The sequence below is a fragment of the Neoarius graeffei genome, chromosome 5 (assembly GCF_027579695.1).
Source record: "Neoarius graeffei isolate fNeoGra1 chromosome 5, fNeoGra1.pri, whole genome shotgun sequence".
NCBI lineage: Eukaryota > Metazoa > Chordata > Actinopteri > Siluriformes > Ariidae > Neoarius > Neoarius graeffei.
The window spans coordinates 24,447,984-24,463,729 of NC_083573.1; the positions used below are offsets into that span (position 1 = coordinate 24,447,984).

Here is a 15,746-nt window from a genome sequence, read left to right on the forward strand (position 1 = left end):
ATTATGGGGACCGACATGGAGCTTGGATAGAGACAACACCTCAAGAGCTGAATAAACTTATTGCGTTGGTACTATACTGTGGCTTGGTGAATGTTTCTTCTTTTCATCGCTACTGGAGCACCAAGACATTATACCATGGGTTATGGGCCCGCAGTATTATGTCTAGGGACAGGTTCAAAGCACTCATGGCTGTTTTCCATGTGGTAGACCCTGCAACAGAGGATGAGAATGATAAACTACGGAAGGTCAGTAGCTTTATTGAGCATTTCAAGAACAAGTGCAAGAATTTATACCAGCCATTTCAGCAGGTTGCTGTTGATGAAAGGATGGTGAAGTCTAAGCATCGCTCTGGAATAAGACAGTATATAAAAAACAAGCCCACTAAATGGGGAATAAAACTGTGGGTGCTTGCAGACAGTGCTAATGGCTATACATGTGATTTTGATGTTTATGTTGGCCGTAGAGCAGGACAGGAGCCATCAGCTAATGGACTTGGATATGACACGGTTATGAGACTCATGACACCATTACTGAATCAAGGATATCACTTGTACTTTGACAACTTTTATACCTCTGTCAAATTGGTCAAAGATCTTTTTCTTGCTGGTACACCTTCAACTGGAACTGCAGCAGAAAACAGGAAAGGATTTCCTGACAGTATGAAAAAGGGCAGTGAATGGGCAAAGAAACTTGATAGAGGCAGTATGAGATGGGAGAGGGATGGTGTCTGCTTAGCTCAGCAGTGGAAAGACAACAGACCAGTTACTATTCTATCATCAATAGAAAATGCAAATGATTTTATAAGAGTTGAAAGAAACGAGAAAGTTGACAATCAATGGACAAGGAGAGAGGTACGTCAGCCTAAGGCAATATCAAATTATAACAAGTACATGAATGGGGTCGATAGGTCTGACCAGTTGTTGTCAAAGAGTAATGCCTTACAGAAGTGCATGAGGTGGTGGAAGACACTATTCTTTCACATGATTGATGTAGCAGTAATAAATGGCTATATATTGTTTGAACTCCATCGGGCAGCAAATCCTGACAATGAAATGCTTCGCAGGCCAAAGAAGTTCTCTGTTGGCGAGTTCCGAGAGGAACTAGTCCGCCAGCTAGCTGGCTTAGAAGATTTTTGTAATCCACCAATGTTTGGACCTCCAAAGAGAGAGCCAGGTACCTATGACACCGTTCATCTGCCACAGTTCACAGACAAAAAGAGAAATTGTAAGGTCTGTTACAAGACGACAAACAAGGAGCTGAAGGTGTTGTCTATGTGTAGTGCTCCCCAGTGTCAGGTGTACCTCCACTGCACTGCAGACAAGAACTGCTTTGCCATTTGGCATAGTAGAGACTTCCACAAGTAGTTGTTACTTTTGTAAAACATTTTTCCTAAATTGTTTTGTATCACAAACCCGATCACAACTTATTTTGTTTTGCTTCGTAAAAGCTCATTTGCATATCCCTATGAACTGAAGGTGCTATTTCTAAAGATACATCATTTGACCTTGTTTTATAAGATTCCAAGGTATGAGCAAACTCTATCAGGACATTAAGAAGATTTAATGGCCTCTAAAGCAATTTTAAGCATAAAATGTAAACAGTGGTTCATGTTGTTCATTTTTAGCCAAAATGGGTGTGTCCGTTCACAAGCCTATATCTTGGTAAATATTCAAGCAATCATCTTGAAATTTGCTGTACATATTCATTATATATTTGTCTTCAATTCATTCTTGAAACTTTTCCATGTAAACTTGATAGATTTTTCACTTTTTAGAAAAGTATGTAATTTTTGATGTTTTACGCAATATGTAAATTAGGTTTAATGCCAAAAAAATATTACTTGAATAATAAATATTACACCTTTGAGAATAACTTGATTATGTTCAATCATTTAGCTTTAAAATGATGGGTTACTTATATGATTTGGATAAGTCAATGGTGAGTTATGATGTTTTTATCTAACGTAGTTGAAAAAAGGCGATTTTGGGGCAGTCACCAAAGGGTTAAATGATACATTTTCTCAGTTTAAACATTTGATATGTCATCTATGTTCTATTCTGAATAAAATATGGAATTTTGAAACTTCCACATCATTGCATTCCATTTTTATTTACAATTTGTACTTTGTCCCAATTTTTTTTGGAATCGGGGTTGTGTGTGTGTGTGTGTGTGTGTGTGTGTGTGTGTTATTTCTTGCTGGTACTATTATTTTGAGTCATAGTGCGCGCCGAAAAATACACCTAATTATTTATTATTGTCTACTTATCAAGCATTCACTAGGCCTTCTTATCACTCAGTTTTACTTGTATAGTACTTTTTATCACACTATCACTCTTTCATCCACCTGTATCAGTTTTTGATTATAAATAAATTGCAAACACATAATTTCAACAACACAATCGTTTTAATAACTTTTTTTTAGCTGAACAGTTGAAAAGTATCTTTTCATTTTGGACATTGGACACAGAACAGTGTAACAGAACAGAAAAGTGAAAGTTTTTAGGTAAAACACTTAAATTCCAAAGAGGCTTGAAATAGCTGTCCTCATCTGTTTGACAGCGAGCCATGCCTTTTGTTGAGTGAGCAGCTCTCCTTCCTTTGCCCAGCCAAGTCTTTCCATAAGGAAGGGGATCCCACATAGTCGTCCCACTGTGTTGATGAAGAGGAGGTTTGCTGCATTTATTGTTTGTTTCTATACAAACACTGCACGCATAATAGAATATTGAAACATCAACATATGTTTCTGTATATGTTGTTTTTATTTGGGAGACTTTGCAACAAACGTCTGTCTACTAAAACACTTTGGATACCAGCTGCGCACGTTGACGCAAGATGGTTAAGCAGTGGGCTCTGCACACTATCTCGCACATTGTCTGTCGAGTGAAACACGGAAGGAATTCACTTCAGACATAATTCAGAGACAGGTCAGAACGAGTTATATCCAATGTATATTGAGGAAAACGTGTTGTTTTTGGTACTGTAAATTGACGTTAGCAGGTGTGTCGTTATGCTGAAAGTGCATTTTTTTTTTCAGAGACAGTATATTTTTCTTTCCGGTACGGCCAAATATATATATTAGGGTGCGGTGGTGTAGTGGTTAGCGCTGTCGCCTCACAGCAAGAAGGTTCTGGGTTCGAGCCCCGTGGCCAGCGAGGGCCTTTCTGTGTGGAGTTTGCATGTTCTCCCCGTGTCTGCGTGGGTTTCCTCCGGGTGCTCCGGTTTCCCCCACAGTCCAAAGACATGCAGGTTAGGTTAACTGGTGACTCTAAATTGACCGTAGGTGTGAATGTGAGTGTGAATTCTGTGTCTATGTGTCAGCCCTGTGATGACCTGGCGACTTGTCCAGGGTGTACCCCGCCTCTCGCCCATAGTCAGCTGGGATAGGCTCCAGCTTGCCTGCGACCCTGTAGAACAGGATAAAGCGGCTAGAGATAATGAGATGAGATATTAGGGTGCATCAGTTGCCCCCTAAAAATGAAAAGTTCCTCCGATCATGATGCATTTTTGTTTTTATGTTCCTTTTGGTAAGAAAACACACTGGGTGAAATATTTTGACAAAATTCAAAAGTTTAATGGTGGCACCAGGAGCTCAAAGTTATGGAAAAAGATGCTATTTTATGACTTTTATGACAAAATTTCGATCACTTTTCATGAAACATTATGGCACCTTATAGAGTATACCAAATATCTTAGCTACACATTTTTAGTACATATTCTAAATATATTATCAAGCACAGTTTGAGTTTTAGCTGTTCATTGAATCATTGTTCAACTACTTTTAAACAATACAAATGTATTATGAATCACATTAATGCTTCTCAATCCCTTGCAAAGGTTCTTAACATGATCTCTGGGTCACATCAATAAATGGAGTCCAACATTGTGAATCAAACCTTACGCGAAAACATAAAATAAGCGTTTTTTGGCAAAAAATGAACCTCATGGTGCCACCATTAGACTTCTGAATATGGTCAAAAAATTTTACGGGATGTCTTTATTGGTGAAAAGGAACACCCAAACAAAAATGCATCAGATTTTATGAAAGTGAGGGCAACTGATGCACCTTAATACACACACACACACACACACACACACACACACACACACACACATATATATATATATATATATATATATATATATATATATATATATATATATATATATATATATATACAGGGTGCGATTTGTCAAAAAACCAGAAGGGGGGGATTTTTTTTTTTTAATCATGAAACGTCACAAAATTAAGGTAACAACAGGCTAACAGCTCAATAACATCCGATGATATCAAATGAATAACACTAAATGAAAACGAACACTAAACCAGAGATAGTAAATTCATCTTCCTATCTCTCTGACTAAATACACGAACACTAACACACAACAAAGTTCGCATTGCTTGTCGCGTTGCTGTGATGTTTCTCTCCCTCCGGATTAAATGGACAGTGACTCGAAAATCACTAAAATACATGAATACTAAATGAACAGTTTGCTCTGATAGCGCAGTTCACATTGTGCCCAGCTTTCCGATTTAAACTGATTTTTCTCATCCTTATACTTCCTGTTTCGTGGACTGTAACGGATTTGCTTATTTAGTAATTTTAATACAGAATTTACTTTGAAATTATAATCAGACACTCCAACGCCCCCCCCCCCCCCCCCTAAAAAAATCGGCCGTGAAAAAGGCGGCATCCGCCAAAAGGCGCGCTGTTTGCATCCCTGCATAGAACGCAAAGATATTGTTATTATCTACAATGTATCTATTTGCTGGGGACGTTCGTGAACATCAAAGCTGCCACTTCGGGTCATTTTGAAAGTGAGTGCAATGTAGACCATAGAAAATTGTGTCACAACATGCCTGTCATGTCAACTTTTTTGGGGGGTTTGTTTGTTTGTTTGTTTTATTGATGGGGTTGTCCCCAGAGGGGGGGATGATCCCCCCCAGCAAATCGCACCCAGTATATATATCTCATCTCATCTCATTATCTCTAGCCGCTTTATCCTTCTACAGGGCCTTCTTGCTGTGAGGCGACAGCGCTAACCACTACACCACCGTGCCGCCCAGTATATTAGTGCTGTCAAAAATGTCGCGTTATTAACGCGTTAACTTGACTCAACTTTAACGGCGATAATTTTTTTATCGCGAGATTAACGCTCTGTGACATGATGCCACGCCCCGCACAGCCGGAGTCCTCTGCCCTCCCCCGAAGCGCCACGGTGCTCGGCTTAAGTTTTTCGTTTTCCCATCGGCGGCTCCAGCCCCACTTTGCAGTGGCTGTGACAAGACGTGTTATGCTCTGCAATAAAAAAAATGGGTACAACCAGTGTTCGAACTATGCCGATATTTTCGGGGGAGTCCCTTATTTTCCCTGGGGGGTGCTTGCGCTTGTCTCAGAGCGCGGCTCTCCATCGCGCGCTCACTTATGCAAATGCTTCCCGTTACACACGATTGCTATGTCAATAAACATCATTTTGCCAATATTTTAGAGACCCCCCCAACATTTCCCAAATCATGTTTTCAAGGGATCTCATGTCTGTTTCAGGGGATCTCGGATCCCCCGAGTACCCCCGTAGTTCGAACGGTGAGCAAGCCCATTCACTTTTTTATGCTGATAAGAGAATTAGGGTAGACTGAGTACAGTTGAGACAGTTTTTGCTTTCTCATTTTCCACACACAAATTAGACTCTGAAAAGACACTAAACAAAAATGTTTTTGAGACATAATATATCCTCAATATGTGTGCTAATATATAACCAAGAAATGATATCTCTAAGGTGTTTACATTTTACGTAATTAATCAAAAACAAAAGGTGCACTTTTGTCTCAACTGTACCCATACTCTACACATATGGTGTACAGTTGAGACAGTACCATAGTACAGTTGAGACACCATTAAAAACACTGGAAATCTGACATCAGTGCAAATGCAATTTTATTCATTTAATGATTGCAATTTTATTTTGCTTAATTTATCTTATTTCTTTAAAAATGTAATAGTTTACAACTCATCACTTCATATAAACCTTCAATATTTAACAGATTAACGCAACTATAATAATAGCATAACTAGATCAACAGACAGTAACAGAAAACAAGAACAAAAATTTATCTTTTTTTAATGACAGTGGTGGCATGTGTAGCTGTGACCACCATCGGTACACTCCACGTGAGACCACATGCTACAGACAGAGCATGAAATCCACTGCTCTCCAGGTCGTGATGCGGAAAACCATTCGCTGCACACAAGACATTGTGTGTCAGCACTGTCTTTTTTGGCTTTTTTTTCCTCCATCCTCTCTCTCTCTCTCTCTCTCTCTCTCTCTCTCTCTCTCTCTCACACACACGTGCGCTTGATGAAGTAACATTTCTATACATAACAGTTTTATGTGATGCCTTAATGATAATGCAGATTAAAAACTTGCTAGGTAGATAAAAACTAGCTAACAAGTGTAATCCATATATCTTTTAGTGTTTTGAGTGAGCTCTGTAAGTACATATACATGACCTGTCTCAACTGTACTTGTTTTACCACGTTATATTTCACTTCATACTCTGATGTCTCATATTCATGCAATACAAATGTATAAATAAATAGCAGAGAGTTCAAATATAAATAAACATTAAATTAATTCACAGATGTCTTTATTGGTCTAATTGTGATTTAAACCCTGTTATCATAAGTGGGCATATGCTAAACAGCATGTGACGCAATAGAGTTCTACGTCGGGTACAGTTGATACATTGTGTCTCAACTGTACCCCGATGACCACCTCGCACATCGCACAGAATTGTGTAATGTCCTTCAATGCTACTATGCCATGCAATATATCTGTTTTTAGAGCACAAAACAACGTTTGCATACATGCAACTTTTATTTAGAAGTCATAAAGGGGTAAGAAGATATTCATTGTGGAAGGGACATGGAAAAATCAAAATCTTACCAGGCAAAAATGACTTTTCCCGATAACTTCGCAGCGGAGCTTCGTACGGACTTCAAATTTCCCACGCTCAAAGAGGACGCTAACACGCATGTGCACAGCAAAAATCAGCGCAGAGGTTTGCTGCGCACGCAAGATATTGCCGGTGTCTCAACTGTACATATGTCCCAACTGTACTCAGTCTACCCTACCATGGTTTTTCATGTGACAAAAATGTGCGATTAAATTGCGATTAATCGCGAGTTAACTATGACAGTCGCGACATTAATCGCGATTAAATATTTTAATCGATATATATACACACACACACCTCCTCCCTCCCCCCTTTTTCCTTCACCCCCTCCCCCCTGAGGTGGTCAGTAGCAGAAGGGAAACTGTATTGTTGCATTAAAAACCTGGCAATAATAATTAGTTACTGAATTGTTTGTAGATGCAGACACATTTATTATACGCCATAATTAAAGGGTTGTAACTCTTTAATTATGGCGTATAATAAATGTGTCTGCATCTACATATTTATGTAGTCGACTGCGTTGGGTGTTACGTCATTCGGTCACACCGTGTGTAGTGCACCGATACAGGGAACAAGATGTTATTTGGCATTGACCCATATACCAAAGAAACTCAAAGAGCTAGCTCGTTTCACGAACATAATTAATTCTCAGTAAGTCAAAATTACATTTGTAAAAAAAAGTTATATTTATATTATACTGTTATATTGTAGGTAAACTACAGAACTGTTCGAGAGAGCGCGTTATTCGACTCAGGCGTTTTCACAGGGCAGCCCGGGTCTTTGGTGCATTGGGGTCCTAAGAGTCCGCGTGCAGTACTACGTTTCCATAATGCACAGTGTTATTTTGATCCATGTCTTGTTTTGGAATACAACTCAGTTTTTGTTCTGTTTTCTTTCATTAGGTTTTAAGGTTATTTAAATACCATGATGCCGGGGGAGAACCAGTCTGGGGCCGAAGGAATCGTATCCGAAGCTACTTCTGGTACTTGTCAAAACTGCACTGTTTTAAATCAGGTGCGTTCAAATGAAAACGCAATTAAGTTCTTTGAATGTTTATTATCTGTTTTTATTGTATTGCTGTGTGCGGTAAAAACAAACAAAAAACTCGCTTCTGAGTATTGTTATGACGTGGGAAATATCATCGGCTGTTCATAGTTTTCGAGAATAGACTGTATGGACCTCTGTTGACTTGTGGTTGTCGATCTGCACGAGCTCGGTATCAGTGACGCACTGGTCATGTGACCTGTCCGGAGTAACGGCATGAGGCGTTTTGTGAGAAATTCCAGCTGTAGCAGAATGATCAAAACCATACTAGACTCTGTGAAATCGATGTTAAAAAAAGACGTGCTTTAAGACCTTGCCTGGATTGAGACAGCTTTCAAGCAGGAATTGACTTGTAAATGCACAAACGGAGTCATTAGAGAACTGTATTCTGAAGAAACTTGAGGCTGAGGAACTAAAAGTAGTGAGCTGATGTATCTTATTTACTATCCCTTCTAAATTGAAAGAAATGCACTTATCATTTTAGAGATTTTTCCACAACAAACGAAGGTTTAACCTCCTAAGGCCCAAGCTGTTTTTTTACATGCATTTTTTTATTTCTCTTTGCTATTTGGGCTTATTAGAACCTGATTAGAATAAAAACTAAGCATCATCTTTTGATAAGATGTACTTTTAGAGAAAAAGTATGTCCACATATGTGGATTCTTGTTCCGAATTTCCATAAAGTGCTGTCCACGCATGTGACCGCTAAGCCCTAGGAGGTTAACGTTGATGTCCACACCTGTGTGTTCTGTGAAAATAAAATTGAAAGCTTGGATCATTTATCTTTTTATTGTGAATATGTGCAGGCATTTTGGAGTGAAGCTGGCTTTTGTCCGAGAGGATTGCGCTACTGCCACTTTTAACAATAAAAATCAAAATCTGTTTTACTGTTTATCAGGGAAGTTTAATACATAAATGTAGCTATATGAAGGCTAAACCATGTACAAACCACTGGCTGAACGAGTTGAAACTACTGAATAAGTCTCTGAAGCTTATGGATCGTTGGAATGTCCTCAAGCTATGTTCTATGTTTAAGTTGATTTGAGAGATGCCCATTTTATTTATTTTTGTACGTGTGCGCGTGTGTGTGTAGGATATTACATGGTGGCGTGAAGATATGAAGTGTGTCTTTGAGTGGGTAATGTATTTCGTGACTGAGCGAAGTGAATGAGTGAAATTTTTCAACACAAGAAGATAAACTATATATCTTTGCACCACTGTGTAATAATCCTATTATATAGACACATCCACCAAAAAAATGCATAAATGAGTACATCACATGGGTACTTGTAGTGCACTGCATGTTGCTTATCCACTATGAATGCATTTGTACATTCAAAATAGCATAAGTATGTAAATTGAGACATCACTCATGCCAGTACTTTGTCATGCGGCATCTTTTTTGGCTTGGATGGTGGAAATGACAAATCTTGGGACCTTTTGAGCAGATGCTAGTGTCTAACTTGGTACAGTTCTCCAGCTCACATTTACAACCAGTGTTGACAGCTCTTTTCAGGGATAAGTAACTAATGCATGTTCAAAACCATCATTAGAAGTCTCCATATAATGACCTATTCAAATTTGCATATTTAATTAAAGTGTCAGCATTTGCAGGTCAAAACATGTGACATGACAGGAGTTTTCTCAGAACAAGAGAGAACTTTTTAGACCCCACCCAGATAAGGTCTCTAATGGTTCGACAGGTTTGACATTTGAATTACTCCTGGCCATGTTCTGCCCCCAGGCTGCTTTGAAAGAAAAGGTTGCTGCTTTTTCCATGCTGCCATAATTGGCAAGTGTCTCATAAGGCATGGCTTTCAACTGAAGGCATAGTCTAAGAATGTTCATTTCGAGCAACCTTTTAGGATAGCATTTACAGTAATATGACATTTAGAATGCCATGTGAGTAACTAGATAACATTAGCTAGTTGGCTAATGGATGCCTCCCAAATATCAAACAAATTTATTTGGTTATAGTCATGAGGTTATAAGAGAGTACTATGTTTTGTTTTTTTCTCAGCAACTTCTCAAAAATCTAAGCAGAAAAAGGTCCTTACATCTTACATTTGTATATGAATTAGGGATGGCGAAAACTAAAAAAAATCTTGACCGACCACCGAGCCTCATTAGCCGGTTAAAGTCGGTTAACCTATGAGTTTAAACAGGGATGCAAACGGCGCGCCTTTTTCACGGCTCGTGCAGATCCAATTTTTTTTGGGGGGGGGGCATTGGAGTGTCTGAAGAATTTCATCAGAGTAAATTCTGTATTAAAATTACTACATAAGCAAACGCCGTTACAGTCCATGAAAAAGCCGTGAAAAAGTCGGCATCTGCACCTTTAGTTTGTGCGGAGAGATATGATCTGCAATAACATGCATTGTTGGCTACAGACCGAAACACACTTTCAGAATGCACTGGCCAAGGCAGGACTAAACTCGATGTGCCTTCTAATAATAATTAAAAAAAAAAAGAACAGAATAGTAATTTGTAAGCTAAAAAGCCTGTGTCTACACTTCTTTTCTTTCGCCGAGTGGCAGCTGTGTTCAACTGGGGCGGGACATGACTGAATGGGTGTTTCTGATTTGTCAGCTGTCTTTAACTGGGGCGGGAGGGCGGGACATGACTGAATGGGTGTTTCTGATTTGTCAGCTGTCTTTAACTGGGGCAGGAGGGCAGGACATGACTGAATGGGTGTTTCTGATTTGTCAGCTGTCTTTAACTGGGGCGGGAGGGCGGGACATGACTGAATGGTGTTTCTGATTTGTCAGCTGTCTTTAACTGGGGCAGGAGGGCAGGACATGACTGAATGGGTGTTTCTGATTTGTCAGCTGTCTTTAACTGGGGCGGGAGTGCAGGACATGACTGAATGGGTGTTTCTGATTTGTCAGCTGTCTTTAACTGGGGCGGGAGGGCGGGACATGACTGAATGGGTGTTTCTGATTTGTCAGCTGTCGTCCTTACACCGCCTGGCATGGCCCAAGCGTTTACAACACAGAATTCCAGGTTCTCCGCTCCAAAATCGGCAGCTTCAAAACGATTGATTTTTTTTTTTTCACCGACATCCAAAAAAAAATTAAACGGTTGACGTTAATTCGGTCAACCACCGGTCAACCACCGGTCAAATGGTCATCGGTTAACATCCCTAATATGAATTCAGTTTTCTGTGAAGCTTGGTCCATTATCTTTAATTTTTTTCCATTGTTTGAGGGAGCTGCCACCCAGATTTATGGCTAATAGGCAGCATTGAGTATGCATCCATGATGCCTTTAAAAAAATAAATATTTTGGTGGTAGTTTTAAATAATCTTCCAAGACAGAAAATTAAGCCATTAGTTTCGAATGGTCATTGATGCCTTGCTGTCATGTTCGGCTACGGTCACACTACAGCTTGCGATGCTTTGCAATGGATTATCAATGAAAATGAGGTGTTTGGTGGTGATGCTTCCCTGAGCTTCAGTAAGTATTCCTAAACCCATCTGTGAGTATTTGCCGATTAGTTTGCCGACAGAAACCACCACCAAATGTCAATACATGCATTGAAATTTTTTTGCCATGATTATGACCACTCATGAGGCAGAGACACACCAAAAAACAACTCGTGTAGTTCGGAGAACATTCGCTGCGTGTTGCACGATTGGTGGCAATACTGCCAATTTGTCATAGCCAAGTATTCACAAACCCATCGTGAGCTGTAGTGTGACCATAGCCTAAGACACCTTCCTGAGACAGCATTTTTCTCCCATTCGAAAACAGCCTCCGGTTGCCTGGAGTGTGTCCATAAAATAACTGACAGCAGGCCTAGCCAAACACAAGCACACATTCCCAGACCACAGGGCTCTACGTTAATTTTGAGACATGGTTGCCCATTCGGGCAACCATTTGTAGAAATCTGGTTGCCCGAACTCAGAACATGGTTGCCCAAATATTACATATTATTTTTTTATTTATTATTCAACCTTCTGAGATGCTGTCGTCTGTATCAACAAGCATTGACACTAGCGCCCCGTGCAAGTAATGCGGCAATTAGTCATGTAGTGAAGGACATACCAATAGACAGTCCCCCCCAGGATTTCACGGGCCTTTTTTGTGATTGTTGCGGGCTAAAATGTCTGATGTTGCGGGGGTTTTTCCAAAAAATTGTGATGAAAGTTGCGGCGTTTTTTAGGTTTTTGTTGCAATTACATTGCGGGAGGAAGTGAAAGTTGCGAGAAATTGTTGCGATTTTCTCTTTTTGTGATTAAAATTGAGTGATATGTTAAATATTAAGTTATTACTGAAAAACTATTGATTAAAAAACAAGGACACTGAGAAATGGTCCTATAGAGGATTTCGACGTGATATCACAGGTGACGTGACGCCCCGGTGTCCGCCATTTTGAAGGTCAAGCTAGCTAATGTCAACAACAGTAGCTAGTAGGTTACTGTAGCAATGTTTACGTTCAGTCATTTGGATGACTGTTAAAACCTTTCAGTCTCAAGTTTTTCCTTTACTGTATTTACTAGTTTACTGAGCTAGCGTGCTCGGGCAGGCTGCCCGAGCGAGCGCACGCGCTCAGTAAACTAGTAAATATCATGTGGGCCGAAGTCAGGTAAAGACGAGGGCTTCGTGTACTTCTGTACATCAGTGAACAATCCTGGTGGAAGCAGGTAAACGTCGTTCTCTAAGCCTGCTAACCTCAATTTTTGCAAATACCTCTCCCTCTGCTCGCCCTGTAAATGCCCTACGTCGCTGGATAGTGAAGGTGTTTTCTGCATCTCGCTCCTTTTTCTTTTATGTTTTTTCCCTGGTATTTCCCACACGCCTGACTGCAGGTCAGGAAGATCACCCGCGCTGCAGTGCTGCAAAGCCAGAAAAAGATAGCCTGGTAACGTGTACGGATCACGTACACCAGCATCATTGATTTTCTGGTGATATCGCTTCTTACTCGTGTCATCTAGGCCGGATAAAATACTCGACAATGAGACTTCGTCATGATCAACACTGTATCGCTACCGGTAGTCGCCATATTTGTGACCGTCAAAATGGCGCCGGCTACTTGTTGACATGGCAACGGTCACGTGGGTCGAAAACCTCTATAAACAACTTGACCAGTATAAAAGATTACCAGGACTACAAAAATGCAGAAAAATAGGCTTTACTTATCCAAATGCACCTGTTGGTTCAAAAGTTAAAGTGCATAGAACCTCACAGTACAACATGAAGTTACCTTAAAATATAATATAAATGCCTCAGCTTTCATGTAAGAAAAAAAACTATTAATACTAGTACAGTGTGCAGGCAGTCTCTCCTGAAGACTAAATTAAACAATGATTATAAACTAATAAAATAAATGGCTCAGGCTTCATAGAAGAAAAAAACAATTTGAACAGAATCTTACAGTATGATGCTGAAGCTGCCTAAACAATGGAAAATAAAATATCAGTTTGGCAAAAACGTTGGCATCCATTAATTTCTTGCATTAAGTAAAAAAAAAATGTAAAGTGCACACAGTCCTTCACTGTAAACATAACACACTTTCAGTAACAGAATTTAAGCCTATATAAACACTGACTCGCACATCATGCAATGTTGCCAGATACTGCTGACGTTTTCCAGCCCAAAATATGTTCAAAACCTGCCAAAATGCACTTAAAACCGCCCAATCTGGCAACACTACGTACATGCTGCTTCTCTTGAACGTATACACGGAAATAAGGCGGAAGGTAGTTTGTCGACGTCACCTCAAGACGACGCCAACGATTGGTCAAATTTGCAGGAAAGTTGCGGTGATTGGATATAATTGCAGCACCGCCCTGAATTCGCGGGGATTGGTTGAATTTGCGTTGAAGTTGCAAATCACAACATCACGAAATCCTGGAGGGTCTGAATAGAACACTGAATATGCACTACGTGATAATTATTAGCAATGGGAAACTGCATTGCTAGCCCGCGATGTGCAAATGTGAATTCCGCTAGTTGTTGAACATCCCGTAATAACATGGACGCGGTCTTTCCGAGTCAAACAATCGCAAATCGTGATGGAATTTCATCATAATATGAATGAATAAACATCGTTTTTCACGCAAGTTGACATATTTGGGTAGTTGCCTGATCGGGCAAGTATTTGTGAGAGTCTGGTTGTCCGAATCTATTGAATGGTTGCCCCGGGCAATCGGGCTACTGTTAATGTCGAGCCCTGGACCAGAAGTCAGTTTTTCAAACGGCTTTTATGAGTGACTTAATACAGTTATGGTAAAGTCATGGTTTAAGGGCCCCCCCCCCCCCCCCCCCCCCCCCCCGTTTTTAAAAAATCATATCTTCCTGGTTATTTGGACAAGTAATGTAAAAGAAATCAATTATTGCTGCCCTGTCTGTCTGTCTCTCACATTCCCCAGTTTTCTCGCTAATTTAGATGTCGCCAGTTCCTACCCACCAGATAGGTCTCCCCTGTCACATGACAGCTGGCTTCCAGGGAGGCTTTCTCAAACATTTGATGCCAACTGACTGTATCTTTTCAAACTGCTTCTTATGCAGTGTTAGGGGCTGACGTAACCCACTCAGTGGAAAGCACTATCTGCCCACTTCCATATACATGGGCACACAGATGCCCATGAGTGGTTAGTGTTGCTGTGATTGACAGGGGAGAGAGAGTATGCCACCCCTCCCTCCCTCCCTGAGAGCACAGGCTAATTTTTACTCTTTTTGTCACAGTGGTTTCATCTGAACTAGCAGTCTCTGGAAGATAGTGAGTGACACCCCCCCGCCTTGTGCCAATTGGGAGCCCTGAATATTGCTCCTTTATGTGTTAACTGTAACAGTTGACCCCCCCCCCAAAAAAAAAAAAAAAACTGGAAAATGAGCATTTCCACTATTTCTGATTTAAGGAGAATATGTGAGGTGTAATAATATTGCCATCTGTGTAGTCAGGCACTGTGCCAATCACAAACTCAGCTGTGATTCTGCAACTGTCCAGTTTCAGTGAGTCTGGTCCCACTGTAACTTCAGATTCTTGGTTGAAAAAGTGGAACACAGTCTTCTGCTGTTGGTGCTCAAGGTTTGATGTGTTGTGTTTCCTTAGAAGCTAATCACTATGGGTGGTTATTTGTCTGATTATAAACTTCCTGTTACCACAATCCAGTCTGGCCTTTGACTGTACTGCCCCGGAGTTGGACAGCGACTCGGCCAACTCTGATCGCGGTGAACCTGGACTTCAACAAGACTCGTGCCCAAACAATTTATCCTGGTAGTTATGATATATTCTTACTTTTGTTGTAATACTAAATAAGAGCCCTTCTGAAGAATAATTAAACCACACGGGCACACACACAATCCCTATAATATAACATGGATTTGTTTATATTGCCAATATAATATATTAGCAATATAACACTTCTTGTCACTAAAGTGTTCCCCCCCATCTTTTCTTATGTATTCTGATCATTTGTTGGTCTTTTTTTGAAGTATGACACTTTTTCCAATAAATTTTAAATCCTCCTGAAATCAAAGTTCCTTACAATTTTGGACACTAACACACAATCTAGAATAAAAAATGGAGGTATATGTTTTGGAGATGCTTTTATTATACAACCCTAAATCAGAAAAAGTTGCAGTATGGAAAATATGAATAAAAAAGAAAGCAGTGATTTTCTAAATTTACTTTGCCAGTATGAACCCAAGACATTTCATGCTTTATCTGGTATACTTCAATTTACATTACGTTGCAGGCATTTAGCAAAACGGTCTTATCCAGAGCGACATACAACAAGCACATG

The 15,746-nt window shown here is 40.0% G+C and overlaps 1 protein-coding gene across 2 annotated transcripts in view; it reads left to right on the forward strand.

Annotated features, from left to right (window-relative positions):
• The first annotated feature begins 7,748 nt into the window (after positions 1-7,748).
• Positions 7,749-15,746, forward strand: part of ice1 (KIAA0947-like (H. sapiens)) — a 140,208-nt gene continuing 132,210 nt past the window's right edge. For both annotated transcript variants that reach the window (XM_060921430.1, XM_060921431.1), the window contains exon 1: positions 7,749-7,966. In XM_060921430.1, the coding sequence (XP_060777413.1) occupies positions 7,877-7,966 (90 nt within the window). In that variant the 5' untranslated portion in view covers positions 7,749-7,876. The remainder of the gene's footprint in view (positions 7,967-15,746) is intronic.